Source organism: Impatiens glandulifera, chromosome 4 (assembly GCF_907164915.1).
Source record: "Impatiens glandulifera chromosome 4, dImpGla2.1, whole genome shotgun sequence".
NCBI lineage: Eukaryota > Viridiplantae > Streptophyta > Magnoliopsida > Ericales > Balsaminaceae > Impatiens > Impatiens glandulifera.
This window is the reverse complement of record NC_061865.1, coordinates 52,517,807-52,535,468: the sequence shown is the minus strand read 5'-3', so window position 1 is coordinate 52,535,468 and position 17,662 is coordinate 52,517,807. Positions and strand designations below refer to the sequence as shown.

The window sequence follows — 17,662 nt, the reverse complement described above, 5'->3', positions numbered from 1 at the left end:
AGAACCTCATCATTTTCTTATTTTGTGAAAAAATTAATTAAAATAAAATATTATATACGAAAAATCAATGGATAAATAATACAAAATAATATTTATAAAATTTTGATGCATCACAAATATAAGAACCTATAATATGAAAAGAAATTTGGTTGAATTCTCTATAATTAATTTCATGACAAATTTATTTGAAATTTAATTATAGGTGAAAAAAAAGAAAAAAATGAATAAAATAATAAAGACGTTATATGCTGAGTAACAATAAAAAAATTATATTTATTCGATAATTGATAATCAATGTTAAAATATTATGACAAATAATAATGGATCATCTCTGTATATTAATGGATCATCTCTGTATATGACAAAAAAATATTAAAAAATTAATGCAAATTAGAATATGATATTAAGATAAATGATGAATTGTAATAACTCTTTTTAACTAATGATAAACAATTTCAGATTTGACGTCCCCATTTTAGACTCGAGAAAGAATAATCAACAAAATGAGAGAATAATCTACTCGACAAAGATTAAAAATGTTATTCAAATTAAAAAAATCAGTCAAGAACAAACTTATTTGGGCTAAATTAAACAATAAATAAAAGTTTATTTCATTTCTTAAAGTTGAATAATTATATGTTATTAAATTATTTTTACACAATTTTTACATCTTAAATATATACTAATTTTTAAATAAATAATAAAAGTGCAAAAAAATAATTTGAACTATTTTTATAATTTTATTTAATGTAAGTTAAAAAAGTAATTGAAATTATTTCATTGTCTCTTAAAAATAATTTTTGCATTTAAATTATTATAATAAGTTAATATTTGTATTTATTATTAAAAAAATCTTCGAATACAACTATTTAAATTTATTGTGTCGACGGATATTTTATATTTAATTTAGTAAAATACTAAGTAAAATATCTAATGTCTTTTATTTTAAAGTATTTATAATTTTATATATTTTATTATTAATATTATTATTATTATTATTATTTATAATTGTAATAAAAAAATTAAAAAATTGAAGTATAAATAATATTATCTAACAAATTAAAACTTGATTTTCACCTTTAATTTAAAAAAGGGTATGACTATGACTTAAGATTTGTTTCATCTTATAAATTTGAAACCTATTAATTATTTTATTTGAATTAAATATTATAAACATTTAAAATATTTGAAGTAATATTTATTTTTTCAAAATGAAATAGATAATAAATTAAAAAATAATTAAACTCCAATTTTGTATATACCTTTTACTCACCCTTCAATTTGCTTACTTTTTATCCGGCCCAAACCTAAGTCCAACCCAAGCCTATTAGGTATTAGGTATTCGAGCCTTTATAAGTTAAAAAATGTTATTCCTTATCAAATAAACTTTTCACATTATGTATAAATAATTTTTTTATATATTTTATAGTGAATATCAAACATAAATGTCTAATATTTTCTCCAAATTGAGATTTGAATACATCTGGCTAGATATGTCATTTTAGCATTGTCTAATGTATTTGTACAAACAAACATTGACTAATTTATTTTTGAGAGAATTCAAGTAAATATAGGGATTTGAATATTTGGGTTCTCGACAACCCAATTCTATACCTGTATAGATAGAATTATGATAATATATATTATGATTCTATTATTGTTAGATTTCATAATTATTAAAACTTATTTAAATGTGTAACGGTCTATTTTATAAAGTTGAAGACTTTGTCTTGAGAGTATCGTTTTCGGTCTTAGTTCTGTTTCTATTAGGTTTGGAGGAGACTGAGTTTTATATAAACTCGTGTCATAACCTTATATTATAATGATGTCATTATCTCTGTTTTAATCTCTTTAATAATATTTTCTTTCTAAGTAGACGTAATAAAATTTATTTTTATAAACTACGTTAAAGATGTGTTTTTCTTTATTGTTTACGATATCACTCACATTACGTTCTAAATGTATTTATGATGATGTTTGTAATGATGTAAAATTTGAAATGTCACATTAAGCTTTAATAAAATGACATTTTATTTTTAATATTAATACAGTCGATAATTGTTTTGGATTTCGTACATTTCCTCATCCCGTACTCGGTCGATTACCTCTTCCCCTCCCTCATGCTTGACCCCGATCCGAACTTGATTTAAAATACAATTCATCCGAGGATAGTCACGGACGAGGATAGTCACGGATATTGAATATACGAGTATTTATTGCCTTCCCTAATTTATTCATGGAAGAAAAGGATCTTTATAAGGAGACCCGTTCTTTTCTTATTTTTTTAAAAAGTTAATTGAAATAAAATGTTACATGTGAAAAATTAATTTATAAATAATATTTATAAAATTTTGATGTAAAATAGTATCACAAATATATAAACCTATAATAATAAGAAAGATAAGAACAATTTTTTTGACAAATTTATTTGAGGTTCATAATAATTATTAAAAAAGTAGGACAAATCGAACAATACAATAAAAATGTTATATTATATATATATATATATATATATATATATATATATATATATATATATATATATATATAAAGATTAATGCAAATTAGAGTATGATATTAGGATAAAAGATGAATTGTAATAACTTTTTTTAACAAATGAAAAATAATTTCAAATTTGTTTGACGTGCCATCTTGAACTCGAGAAAAAATCATCAACAATATGAGAGGATAATCGACTCGACAAATATTAAAAATGTTATTCAAATTTAAAAAATCCGTCACTAACAAATTTATTTGGGCTAAACTAAACAATAAATAAAAGTTTATTTCATTTATTAAAGTTGAATAATCATATGTTATTAAATTATTTTTACACAATTTTTACATCTTCTAAACTTAAAATCTGTACTTATTTTTTAAATAAATAATAAAAATGCCAAAAAATAATTTGAACTATTTTAAAAATTTTATGTAATGTAAGTTCAAAAAGAAATTGAATTTATTTCACTTTCTCTTAAAATTGATTTTCGTACTTAAATTATCCTAATAAATTTATATTTTATTATTACAAAATAATCATAGAATATAACAATTTCTCTTAAATTTATTGTATCAGACATTTTATATTTAATCTGCCTTCCTAATTAAGTAAAACACTAAGTTAAACATCTAATGTATTTTACTCTAAATTATTTATAATGTTACATAATAATAATATTATTATTATTAATTATAATATAAAATAAAAAAATTGAAGTACAAAAAACATTATCTAACAAATTAAAACCTGATTTTTACCTTTAATTTAAATGAGTTTGACTATGATTTAAAATTTGTTTCATCTTATAAATTTGAAATGAAAAAATATTTATCCTAACCTATTAATCATTTTATTTAAATTAAATATTTGAACTCCAATTTGGTCACTTTTTCTATCCTCACCCGACCCAAACTTTTTCTATCCTCACCCGACCCAAGCCCATATCCAAGCCCATTGGGCATTAGGTATTTGAGACTTCATAAGTTTATTTAATAAAATGAGGACATTAGGTATTTAATAAGTTTATTTATATATAATATAACTTTTCATATTATATATAAATAAATTAATAAAACGATAATTATTACAAAATATCAAACATAAATGACTATATTTTCTCCAAATTGAGATTTTTTCTATCTTTATTATTATTATTTGTTATATATATATATATAAATAAATAAATAAAAAAGACATATGAGAATCATTTTTCGGACATTCGAAATAAACATAAATAAAACAAAACAAAAATGAAAATGAAAAATGTCGTGAATGGTAATAAACAGGCTAGCAGCAATAAAAAGAGTGTCTTTGTGGGTCAATTACAAGAACCCTAGCAGTCTCTCTCATTTCCTCCTCCTCCTCCATTTCTCTCTCATCTCTCTAAACCATGTCTTCTCGGAGGCTGATCTCATCTCTCCTCCGATCTTCATCTCTCCGTTCACCTTCATCCAGATCTGTTCTCAGATCTCCATCACCATGTTCCTCAACTCGTTCTTCCTCCAAAGGATTCCTCCTCAATCGTGTCATGGATTACGCTTCCTCCGCCGCTGCTCAATCCAAGCCCGCCGCTTCACCTCCTCCATCCAAGCCTGCTGCACCAACTGGAAAGATCACTGATGACTTCACCGGCGCCGGATCTATCGGAAAGGTTTGCCAAGTCATCGGTGCTGTCGTGGACGTCAGGTTTGACGAAGGTCTTCCTCCTATCTTGACTGCTTTAGAGGTTCAGAATCACTCGATCCGTCTTGTTCTTGAAGTTGCTCAACATTTGGGAGAGAATATGGTTAGGACTATTGCTATGGATGGTACTGAAGGTCTTGTTCGTGGTCAGGGAGTTCTTAACACTGGGTCTCCAATCACTGTAAGTTGAATTTCTTCTCACTGTTCTATTGGAATTTATTGAAATGCTGATTTTCAGATCGATTGATGTAGGTGCCTGTTGGAAGAGCTACTCTTGGTCGTATCATTAATGTTATTGGAGAAGCTATTGATGAAAGGGGTGACATCAGTAAGAACATGATAAAATGATGTTTTTTTATTCCATTCTGCATTGTGTTGTTTTTCGATTACTTGACTATGTTCTTGTGCTTTTGTTGTAGATACTGATCATTATTTGCCTATTCATCGAGAGGCTCCATCTTTTGTGGATCAAGCTACTGAACAACAGATTCTTGTTACTGGAATTAAGGTAATTCAACTTTTGAAAATGTTTTCATTGAATGTTGTATAAACTTAATTTGTCTTTGAAGGTTGTTGATCTCCTTGCCCCATATCAAAGAGGAGGGAAAATTGGTCTTTTTGGTGGTGCTGGTGTTGGAAAGACTGTTCTTATTATGGAACTGATTAACAATGTTGCTAAAGCTCATGGTAGGTCTTGTTTGTGTTTTGCATGGTTATTTTCTGACTTTTTTGTCAATTGATTTATTGTTTATTGTCGTCGAATAGGTGGTTTCTCTGTGTTTGCTGGTGTTGGTGAACGTACCCGAGAGGGTAATGATTTGTATAGGGAAATGATTGAGAGTGGTGTCATTAAGCTAGGAGAGAAACAGGTCAATGCTAAGTTTAGTTATTTGGTTGCTTAATTGAAGGTATACAAACATGTATTTTATTGACTTAATTAGACGTTTTCAATGTATCAGTCTGAAAGCAAGTGTGCTTTGGTGTATGGACAAATGAACGAGCCCCCAGGTGCTCGTGCCCGTGTTGGTCTTACTGGATTGACTGTGGCTGAACACTTCCGTGATGCTGAAGGTCAAGATGTGTTGTTGTTCATTGACAACATTTTCCGTTTCACTCAGGTTTGTTTGAATTTCTAGCCTACTCACGTTTTTTTTGTTCATGATACATACCAATCTACATTTGTTATATATTTAGAAATTCACAATCATCTAGTAAATAATCTAGTTTATTATCTAGAAATTAATCTGCATCATGATTTTTAGCCCAAATGAAAAAAAATGCAATTTTTTATAAACTTATTTGCACCTTAATCCAAATTGCATTTGATTTATTTCTTTTTGGTAGAATAATTTTTCATCTTGATCATGATATATTAAAATTTACATTTGTTATATTTTATAAATCACAATAATCTAGTTCCTGTTCAAAAAATTAATCTGAATCATTATTTTTGTACTAAGTGAAATAAAAGATGACACTATAATATATATCATATCTTTTGAATCATTATAAAAACAATTTATTTGCATTTTGAGCCTTCACAATTTTTTTTAGTTTGTTTCATATGTAGCTTATTTTGCATCATGATAATCTACATTTGTTATTTTAAAAATCACAATGATCTAGAAAATAATCTAGACTTTCTTTATACTAAAAAATTACCCCACAATCTCATGATGTAAAAAATATTTTGTTCATGATAAAACAGTATCTTTCAATTTCACGATAAAATAGCTGTTTCCAAATAGGTTCAATTTATCTTTTTTTTTTGTGAAAGACGACTAGCGTCATTTGGTTCAATTTATCTTTTGTTTCCCCAGTTATACAACTTATGTTTTATGATACTACAGGCTAACTCTGAAGTGTCTGCTTTGCTTGGTCGTATTCCATCCGCTGTCGGTTATCAACCAACTTTGGCTACCGATCTTGGAGGTCTTCAAGAACGTATCACTACAACCAAGAAGGGTTCCATTACTTCTGTCCAGGCTATTTACGTTCCTGCTGACGATTTGACTGATCCTGCACCCGCTACCACTTTTGCTCACTTGGATGCCACAACTGTGCTATCCCGACAGGTTAGACTGATTTCCTTTTGGTGAATTTTGTGTTTGGGTTAAATTTTACTAAAATACCCTTTGTATTCAATATTCAAAATGTTTATCAAAATTAAGTTTGAGTCATTTGGACCTTGTTTCATCTAGGTCATTTGTTTGAAAATATATTTAAGCACCTAATGTCTTTTTACCCAAATATTCCAAGATTGAACGCTATGATTTGATTGATGATGGAATAATGGATCTCATCAAACATTGACCAACCTTGTTTATTTGTGTGGCAGATTTCTGAGCTGGGTATTTATCCTGCGGTGGATCCTTTGGATTCTACATCACGTATGCTTTCCCCACATATATTGGGAGAGGAGCACTACACTACTGCCCGTGATGTGCAAAAGGTTCTTCAGAACTACAAGAATCTTCAAGATATCATTGCTATTCTCGGAATGGATGAACTCAGTGAAGATGATAAGTTAACTGTTGCTCGTGCCCGTAAGATCCAGAGGTTCTTGAGCCAACCTTTCCATGTTGCTGAAGTTTTCACCGGTGCTCCTGGAAAATATGTCGAGCTAAAGGAGAGCATTGCCAGTTTCCAGGTCACATTACTATCTATATATATGTATATACATTCCATTTTGAAAATTTGTAAGAAATTGACATTGTTGTGTATATGAATTAACAGGGAGTTTTGGATGGAAAGTATGACGATCTGTCTGAGCAGGCGTTTTACATGGTTGGAGGAATCGATGAGGTTATTGCCAAGGCGGAGAAGATCGCCAGGGAATCAGCTGCATAAGTCTGTCTGGTCAAAAAGCTTATAACTGTTTTTACATTTCTTTACCTAAATATTTGCGCGAGAATAATTTAGATGTGTTGGCTGCTATGTTATGTATGCTAACAACAACCGAAAAAAAGTGTTGATTTTTTGATGAAATTATGTCGGATTTTTCTCTGCCTTTACCCTCTTTTTTCGAATGTTGCGGAAATCGCAGAGGGTGGCGATCATTATAGAGGCACATTTCTTTTCTCCCAATGATCCCTTTTTTTTATCCACTTGCTTCAGAAATAAGGTGGGGAACTGATTTCTTGATTTGTAAATTTTGGAAAACTTTATTTCCTGGTTCTTAAGAGTCTGCCAAACTGGAAGTTTTTCTTTATGGATCTTAAAATCTGTCTTGTTTAGGTCGAATGATCATGGCTAATCTTGGCTGTACCATGAAGATTGTTGGAGAAACTAAAAATGAGAATGTTTTATAAAAGAATTTGAATGTTTTATTAGGTTGAATTTGACTGTTTTACAACTTTTTTATTTATGGGTAAATTGAAGTCAAATAAATAATCGTTTTTTTTAAATCAAATTATTTCATTTTAAAGTCAAATTTCAACTAATTTATCTAAATCAGATTCATTAGTGTTTTTCTAAAATAGGAAATTAAGGTAATAAGCCTCTAAAATAGGAAATTAAGGTAAAAAGCTCTTAGTTCCGTGTTTTTTTTACTTATGAAGTACAATTTGGTCAATTTTAATAATAATCAAATATGATTTTTTCGATATTTTTATTAGGATATAAATTTTATTGATTTTCCAAAAAATATATTAATATTACAAGTATACATCAAATTTGTTTTAAAAGAATAAAAAAAAAATTAGAATTACATTAATAATAATAATAATAAATTGAATATAAATCGATTTAGACTAAACTATCAATATAGAATATTACTTGCAAGCCTACTTTATATATTTTTTAATTTTAACCATGATGGATAAAACCGTTCAACCGTGACAAAACATATCAACAAATCTATTGGGTTCACTTCAATGGTTTCAATTTCAGTTAGGTAAATTAGGTTAATTTTTTATTTGCTTTAAATTGGTTCGTTTTTTAGGCCCGTTTGATGAAGTGGTTATTAAGGTCTTTTTCAGGATTTATCCCAAAATCTAATATCTTTTTATTAATCATTTTAACTATTTAATCACTTATTTATTTAAATATTTAATTATATATTTAATTTATGTATATATTTTAAGATATTGTAGGTCTACAAAATTTCCAAATGATATTGAATGCTGATAATTAGGACTTAACTAAGAATAAAGATCAACAAAATTTATTTCTCTTTTCTCTTATTATATATTGAATAAATCAAATAAAACATTATTATGTTTTTAAAATGAAGTTTGAAAATTAAAAAAAAAATATATAGATTTTATTTATTTTAATTCCATTATTATTATTATGTTAGTGTACATATTTTAAAATTGTCTCTAAACAGATAATTATTTATTAGTAGACTAATGTTGTTGATATTGAGTTGATGAGTCATATCCAGTTTAAATGAACTGTCCAAACTCAATCTTACACATGTCATGATCTCGGTGGAAGTGCACGATCAAACGGTGAGAAAGCGTCTGAAAGCTCAAGTTTTTAAGGGAGTTGGGACAAGTTGCTTCTATAGACAGAGAGAAAAGTGTGAATGATATATAAAGATCAAGTGTGTAATTGAAATGTTTGATTGTGATAGTGAAATCGAATTTCTAACAGAGCTCGATGGAGACGGAGACCAATTTTTGGGTCGAACTCCGATATCAAATCTTGTGTGGTTGAATTTTCTTTGTGGTTGCTTGTTGTTAAATTTCTTAGTTTTTTGATATATCAAAGAGGAATTCCCCTATAGTGGTATTAGAGCTCGGTTTGAGCAAAATTTATATCAATCTTGAGGAATCTTGGAAATGTCTTCAACGCTGGTTAGTGATACAGAGAAGGAAGAGTTCAGATCAGACATAAGTAGAGATAAAGTTGACAAAGTTCAACAAAAAAACAAGCAAGAGATCAACAAAGAAATTTGCACATTAGGAATTTCAGTGGCAACTAATCTCAAGCATGAAGACTGACGATTGTAACGGAACGCGTAGATGACGTAAACAATAAAGAACGGCACATATTTTAACGTGGTTCACCAAGATAAAACTTGGCTACGTCCACCATAAAGAGAGAATCTTATTAGGATATCGGAACAAAGATTACAAAAGTACTGACTAGGGTTATGACACGAGTTTATATAACACTCGACTCCTTGAAACCCTAATAGATACAGAACTGGGACTGGAAACGATGCTCTCAAATCTCAAGGCAAAGACTTCAACTTTCTAAAGTACCCGACTGCACCTTTAAATAGTCTTCAACTAGGTCAACACAATATTTTGACAAATAATTTCCAAAATACTATCACAATACTTTTCTAGTTATATTACCATAACAAAAGATCACATTTCCTTTTGTGTTAATCTTATTTCCTTAAATCAAGATTACACACCAAAAAGATATATTTTCTTTTGTTCAATATTCTCTTTCATTGCATCATTAACTCAAGACATCTCAACACTGACAATTCAAGGGCGGAGCCAAGATTTGAAATCTACTCGGGTTAAATTTTTTTCACAAAATTTATCCAGGCTAGCATGATAATAATATCAAGTAAATAAAGAAAATAAACCAAGTTTACTATCGCTATTACCCTTTAGCAACGAAAAATTATCAATAACGACAATGATTTACTTGAAAGATAGGTTGTTCAAGGAAAGACTCTTACTCAGAATCTTGATGAGTTCTTGAAACTCTATATCAAGTTGGAAACTCAGACGAGAACGAATCAATGAGCAATGAAACCAGACAATAATCATCCTCAACTCTTTTTCTGAATCCTACAAGGAAGTTCGTAATGCAATCAAGTATGGACGAACAAGTATCACTCTTGAAGAGGTGATTTCGGCATTGAAGTTGAGAGAGTTGGAATTAAGAACAAACAAGAAAGCGAGCTCGAATGGTGAGAATTAATGGCCAAAGGGAAAAACTTCTAAAAAAGAAACCTCACACCAACAACAATTCGAAAGAAAATAAAAGCAAAATATCACAATTAGAATCCACAGAAACAAAAAAGTGTTATAATTGTGGTAAAATTGGTCATCTTCGAAATCACTACTATATTTGGCTGAGAGATAATAAAAGAAAAGTGGAGACTATAGAATATGTGAATTATGGTGATGACTATGATAGTGGAGAGCTCCTAATGGAGTCAATGGAAATGCTTGAAGGGATTGGATTCTTGATTCCAGTTGTACTTTCCACGTGACGTACAGAAAAGATTAGATTTTTAATTTTCAGAATTTGAGTGGTTGTAAGGTGTTGATGAAAAATAACAATGCATGTCAAGTAGAAGGTATTGAAGATGTCAGCATAAAAATGTTCGATGATATTTTGAGGGTCCTGAAACAAGTGAAGTTTGTGCCTTAGTTGTCACGAAACCTCATCTATCTCGGGGTTCTTGATAACTTTGGGTATACAAATCAGATAGTGTCCAAGAAGATAAAGATTATGAAAAAAAAAAGTTAGTAATTCAAGGCATCAAGCAAGAAGGTTTGTATCAGTTGATTGGTAGTAGTTTCAGATGAAGACAAAAAGGCCACAATGTGGCATCGAAGGCTCGGTCACATCAATGAAAATTGTATGTGGATTCTCAGTGACAAAAATATATTAGGCTCAGATAGAAGGGTCTAAAGTTTTGCGAACATTGCGTGTTAGGAAAGCAATATCGGCAAAAAATTAAGACCGGGGTTCATAAGTCCAAGGGCGTGTCCATTCAAACCTATGGGGTTTAAAAAAAACATTTACGCATGAAGGTAACTTGTACTTTTTTGTCAATCGTAGATAATTACTCTCATAAAGTATGAGTTTATCTTTTGAAACACAAAAGTGATGCATTTGAAAAGTTCAAAGCATGACAAACTTTGGTTGAGAATCTAATAAATAGAAAATTAAAGACCCATAGAACAAATAATGGGTTAGAGTTTTATAACAAAGTGTTCGATAGTCAGTATCGTGAGCTAGGGGTTCAGAGACATAGAACATTTCAAATCACATCCCAGCAAAACGGAGTTACTTAGCGCATGAATCAAACTTTGATGGATAAGTCTCGATGCATGCTTTTTGGGACAGGTTTGTCCAAGTCCTTCTAATGTGAAACTATAATGACAACAACATATTTGGTGAATCGATGTCCATTGACAATAGTTGAGTTCAAAACTCATGAATAAATGTGGACTAGTAAAGCTCTGAATTTGTCTCATCTTAAACCATTTGAATTCACAGCCTTTGCTCATCATAAAGAAGACAAGTTAGAGCCAAGAAATGTGAAATGTGTGTTCCTTGGGTATACTCAAGAAGTGAAATGTTATAGGATGTGGTTGAGACAGTCTAGTGTTTTAAAACTATAATCAACAGAGATGTACTGTTCAATGAAGAAGAGTTTGTGTGTCTCTCTCACAAGTACTCTAGTACTAATCATGGACACTCAAGTATAAATGAGAAGGAGACATATGCATATTAAATTACATTAATGTTTCAGAAAGTTAGTGGTATTGGTCAAATGGAGAGTAATACAAAGGATCATGGTTAGGTGAAGCCATTAGTTTCAGACCAAGACACTGAAATGGTTGTTGATAATCATGAAGAGTTTATTGGTACAAATGTTGAACTTTTTGTGGCACAAGATGATGAATTTATAGATAAGTTGAAAGCTAGTTATCAACTTACTAGGGATAGGGAAATGAGACAACCAAAACCCATCCAGAGATATGGGTTCTCGGCTTATACTGATATGTTGGCATATGCGTTTATGACAGTAGTTGAGTCAGACAAAACTGAGCCAAAATATTTCAAAGCGGTTTTGAGTTTTAGTGATAGATCAAAGTGGATGGAAGCTATGAAAGAAGAAATAAATTATCTTTATAAGAATTCAACTTGGGAGATTATTCTAAGTCCATCAAACAATATGTGATCAAGTGCAAATGGATATATAATATCAAGGAAAGTATTTCGTTTCAGGAAAGGGTCAAGTACAAATCAAATTAGTTTTTAAGTGGTTCTCCCAAAAAGAATGAGTGAACTATAATGAGATATTCTCACCAATTGTCAAATACAAAACCATTTGAATCATGCTCTCGTTGGTAACTCAGTTCGATATCGAGCTAGAACAGATGGATTTGCTTAGAGTTCAAGAGACGTAGTGCAATGAAGGCTTCAAACAATGAAGTGATGAACATATTCAATTCCACTAGAACGAGAGAACGACCCGTCAATCCAATGTGAAGATTATTATATATATTGAGTTGATGGTTCATGCCCAGTTTAAATGAAGTGTGCAAGTTCAATCCTACATATGTCATGATCTCGATGAAAGTGCACGATCAAACAGTGAGGAAGCGTCTGAAGGCTTAAGTTTTTAACGGAGTTGAAACAAGTTGCTTCTATAAATAGAGAGAAAAGTGTGAATATAAAAATCAAGTATGTAATTGAAACGTTTAATTGTGATGGTAGAATCGATTTCCTAACAGAGCTCGACAGAGACTTAAACCAATTTTTTGATTGAACTTCAATATGAAATATTGAAGTTGTAGAATTTACTTTGTGGTTATTTGTTGTTAAATTTTTTTTTATTGATCTATCTCTATTATATTTTTCTTTAATTTTTGAGGCAAAATTTAAAATTTTTTTATTATTATTCACTCTAATTATTTTTCTTAGATTTTATTTTATATGAAATTTAAACTCCAATATTATTTTCTAAATATTAATCTTACATCTGGCGGCGGCGTTCTATAGAATCAGGCAGCCGCCCTTTTTATATTTTCTCTCTTCCCAAAATTACAATGACCTCTACTTCTCTCTTCCATCCTTCATCCCCCATGCGATCTTCAAATCCGTTCCCATGGCCATTCTTCGCCACCTAAATCCTAATCGCCGCCGCTTCTTTTCCATCGCCGCCGCCGCCGCCGCCGTCCGCGAAGACATCACCTACTGGACATCCGCGCCCCTCATCGGCGTTTACCCCGCCGCCGAATCTCTCTTCCACATCACAATCGACGTGTCCGATTCGTTTGACATAATCTCATCCCACACACGACCCGGTCAATATCTCCAGGTTAGGCTCCCTGACATCGCTAAACCATCATTTCTCGCCATCGCTTCTCCACCGAAGCTGGCGGAGGCGAGAGGAGAATTTGAATTTCTTGTCAAGTCTATACCTGGATCAACGGCGGAGCTTCTTTGTAGGCTTAGGAAAGGGGATGTTGTTGAATTAACTCAAGCTATGGGTAGAGGATTTGATATTGATCAGATAATGCCATCTGATGAATACCCATCTGTTTTAATATTTGCTACCGGTTCTGGAATCAGGTTAGCATATTATGTAAACAGAAAGCTGAGATTATGTGAATTTAGTTTGATTGGATCTGTTTTGAAGTAATGAGACTATAAAGGATGCATTTTTCCTTTATTCTATCTACTGCTGATAAACTCTTCAGAAAGATATTCACTTCTGAAAAAACAATGAACAAATTGCTATACATTGTTTGTATTATTAGTTGTCCAATTCGATTGTTCTGTTTGTTGGCAGTCCAATTCGGTCATTGATTGAGTCAGGATTCGACGCAATTAGAAGACCCGATGTGAGGCTCTACTATGGTGCTAGAAACTTGCAGAGGATGGCTTATCAGGTTTTCCTTTGATCTTAGCATTTTGTTTCTTAAGTATGATTATTTTTCAAATAATCTTATTCGATGTAGGTCATTGAAAATTAGGTGCTTATCAGGTTTTCCTTTGATCTTAGCATTTTTGTTCTTAAGTATGGTTGTTTTTCAAATAATCTTGTTCGATGTAGGTCATTGAAAACTAGGTGCTTATCAGGTTTTCCTTTGATCTTATCATTTTGTTTCTTAAGTGTGGTTATTTTTCAAATAATCTTGTTTGACGTAGGTCTTTGAAAATTAGGTGCTTATCAGGTTTTCCTTTGATCTTAGCATTTTGTTTCTTATTGTGGTTATTTTTCAAATAATCTTGGTTGATGTAGGTCATTGAAAATTAGGTGCTTATCAGGTTTTCCTTTGATCTTAGCATTTTGTTCTTAAGTATGATTATTTTTCAAATAATCTTGTTCGATGTAGGTCATTGAAAATTAGGTGCTTATCAGGTTTTCCTTTGATCTTAGCATTTTGTTCTTAAATATGATTATTTTTCAAATAATCTTGTTCGATGTAGGTCATTGAAAATTAGGTGCTTATCATGGTTTTCCTTTGATCTTAGCATTTGTTCTTAAGTATGATTATTTTTCAAATAATCTTGTTTGATGTAGGTCATTGAAAATTAGGTGCTTATCATGGTTTTCCTTTGATCTTAGCATTTGTTCTTAAGTATGATTATTTTTCAAAGAATCTTGTTTGATGTAGGTCATTGAAGATTAGGTAAAAACAAAATAGTGGGTAACTGGGTATTTTGGATGATGGTTTAAATGATCCGATTGATTAGTAGATTGTTCATTAGTGGGTTATTTGGAGTTAATCTCAAATAACTCACATCAATCAGGGTAAGTTAATTTATTTATTCATTTGATTTTTCTTGTCATTTCTCTAAATAGGATAGATTCAAAGATTGGGAATCCTCAGGTGTAAAGATAGTGCCAGTTTTGTCACAACCGGATGATGATAATTGGTCAGGTGAACGCGGCTATGTACAAGTAGGCAACCCAATCCAACTCAACCCAATTAAACCTTCATTGATATTCTAAAAGAAACTAAGTTGTTTTAAGTTTTAACTAGTAATTGTTTTCTCAGGCTGCTTTTGCTCGAGCCAAAAGGATCTATAACCCTCAAGGGACCGGAGCTGTTCTGTGTGGTTTTAGGCAGATGGCTCAGGTCTGTGTTTGTTCAAATGCGAGGAAATTTGTTTCTTGGTGCGAGTTGTAGCTACAAATGTTTTTTTCGTGATGATGTTTGCAGGAAGTAACATCTCTATTGGTAGCAGACGGGGTTTCAACTTCGAAGATATTGAAGAATTTCTGACAAATATCTTGGAGGGGTCGAGATTATATATTGATGTTCATTAGTAGAAGATATAATAATAGTATTTGATTCATTTCCACATGGGAGTGATCGATCTCATAGTAAAAATTATGAGTTGCAAATAATCCTCAAAAAGTTTTGTATTTATTGCAGATTCAACCTTTGATTTTGGGGTTTTGCATAATGTATATGTCTCCTGAATTGCTAGATGCTAATTAGGATGGTGAGGTTCTTTCTAGTATTTTTGTGAGTCTTTTTTAAATGATTTGTATCATTTTATAAATAAATTCCATAGGGATAAAACAAGAGTTAAATCTTAATCAATTATACCAACAATGGTTACATGTAATTTTCTATGTTGATATCTTCTTTCTTTCAAAATTTATAATATTATGTGAAAAAACATTACCAAGGTCAAGGCAATACTTTATTACAAATTATTGAATAATGGTTCCACTTTTCAATAATAAATAAATTCATCTCTTACTGCTAGAGATGAAAATGGGTGGAGATACATTTATCATTCTCCTCTTATTTAACTTTGAATTTTTTTTATTACAATTTCTGTCTCGTTTGGTTTCGGAGATTCTTATGTGATACTGTTATATCATATTACGTATAGAAATAAATTTAAAACTCTTATAAAACATGACAGATAAATAAATATATTTGTAACGTTATATATTTAGTTATGTTTATTAATTTTCGAAAAAAAATCCAGATGCCTGAAGAAATACAAATACCATTCTCAATAAATTACCGGTTAAATCGAAAAGAAAACTGCTCCTAACTCTTCCAGATATAATTGTCATCCATAATGTCCATACTTCTACTCTTCTTGTTTCTTTGTTTAAAACTTGTTATATATATAATTCTTTTTTTCTCTTTACCTTTTCTACAATTTTTTTAACATTTTACTTAAATCTATATATTTAAATAAATTAAAAATACTGTTAAAATATAATTTAATATTTGACACAATTGTTATAACTAGACAATGTCATCTGGTCCAACACGACTCACTCTATCAATCGAGAACATGTGCCACACTATATAATACCAATAATATAGATATAAGAATATTGGGAAGAATAAATAAGTGTTACTTTCAATTTTGCTTAAACATCCACTTTACAAATAAAAAATAAAAAATCTGCTTACACATAGTATGACAATCTTTTAATATATATTTTCCCAAAAAAATGTTTTAATATATATATATATATATATATATATATATATATATATATATATATTATATTTAAGATTTTGAACTACTTTAAAACTTTTTTTCTTAATATTTATACAAAATAAAATAATATATATATAATTATATTTGAGCCCATCACGTTCATAAGAAAATAGTTTAGCTATAAACAGAATATAATTATAATGCTTAAAAAAAATACTATAAATTAATTAAACTGACATAATCAAACAAATTAATCGATTAGAAATTGATATCAACTAGAATTACTATTAGATACGGTTTGAAATTTTCACAAATTGACATAATAGGTTTGAGTATAATTCTTTTTATCTCAATAACCGAATTAAACTAATAAAAACATCCTTTATATATATATATTTAACATTTATTTGATAATATATATTCTTAAAAATAATTAGATCAATATAAAAAATATTTAATATTATTTTCAAACAAAATTTAATAATTAAGTATAACTATATTTGGAAATAAAAATCAAATATTTATCTCATTTATTTTATATGCAGAGATTATATGTTCTTCAATATAGATATTAGGGGGAGATCAAACCAAACCATGAATACAATTGTGTCTTTTCTGTTTAAATAAAAAACTGGTCTTTCACAATTTTGTATTGTTCATACTATATTTTTTACTAAAACATAAATCCATATATAACCATATTAAATTATCAAATTGGACTCCATGAGTTTAACAAAAGCTAGGGTATCTTTTAAATCTTAAAATTTGGGACTTATTATTAAAACCATACAGAACAATGTTTCGATTAACATTTAAACGACTTTAACTTATTATCAAAGTGACATTTATAAATAAATAAATAAATTCATATAATTAATTTAATTATCCAATTTCAGCTAATCATAAATTTTGACAACTGATTTTTTTTTTAATTTTGTAGTTAAAACCCTTAATTATGAATGATATAAATATTTTATTTATTTATAAATGACACGTAAATAATAAGTTAACGATTTTTTAAATCATTTACACAAAATCTCGATATATTATAATTTTAAGAATGGAGCCTCAAATTGTGAATTAAAAAAAAAAATCTGAAATCTCAAGGTTAAGAGTCCCTATTTAAGAATTCGGTAAAACTATAATATTTTATTTTTATAAAATTTAAATATTATAATATTATAATAATTTAATAAATTAATAAATTAAAAACTTAATTAACTTACTTAATTTTTTTTTAACAATTGAACAAATAATTAAAAAAAGTCTGAAAATAACTCAGGAGAAATTTGATGGAATGACCTAATAATTCACTTATTTGACTTTTTGACTGTCGTT

At 29.4% G+C, this 17,662-nt stretch overlaps 2 protein-coding genes across 2 annotated transcripts; both read left to right on the top strand.

Moving 5' to 3' along the window:
- The first annotated feature begins 3,814 nt into the window (after positions 1–3,814).
- On the top strand, positions 3,815–7,193 carry LOC124933694 (ATP synthase subunit beta, mitochondrial-like). Its single transcript, XM_047474135.1, has 9 exons — positions 3,815–4,364; positions 4,436–4,511; positions 4,603–4,691; positions 4,753–4,870; positions 4,949–5,052; positions 5,143–5,301; positions 6,034–6,258; positions 6,522–6,833; positions 6,920–7,193. The coding sequence occupies exons 1-9, from the start codon at positions 3,891–3,893 to the stop codon at positions 7,031–7,033; spliced, it is 1,671 nt and encodes a 556-aa protein (XP_047330091.1). The 5' UTR covers positions 3,815–3,890; the 3' UTR covers positions 7,034–7,193.
- A 5,682-nt stretch (positions 7,194–12,875) lies between these two features.
- LOC124935360 (fruit protein pKIWI502-like) lies at positions 12,876–15,382 on the top strand (the record flags this gene model as incomplete). Its single annotated transcript, XM_047475796.1, has 5 exons — positions 12,876–13,471; positions 13,692–13,791; positions 14,709–14,807; positions 14,905–14,985; positions 15,070–15,382. Coding segments are annotated over 5 exons (939 nt in total), but the record flags the coding sequence as incomplete, so codon positions are not given.
- Positions 15,383–17,662: the final 2,280 nt, after the last annotated feature.

Coding starts and splice junctions, on each gene's coding strand:
- LOC124933694 (XM_047474135.1), top strand. CDS start 3,891: ATGTCTTCTCGGAGGCTGATCTCATCTCTCCTCCGATCTTCATCTCTC. Junction 5,302..6,033: donor ACATTTTCCGTTTCACTCAG/GTTTGTTTGAAT, acceptor ATGATACTACAG/GCTAACTCTGAAGTGTCTGC. Junction 6,834..6,919: donor AGAGCATTGCCAGTTTCCAG/GTCACATTACTA, acceptor ATGAATTAACAG/GGAGTTTTGGATGGAAAGTA.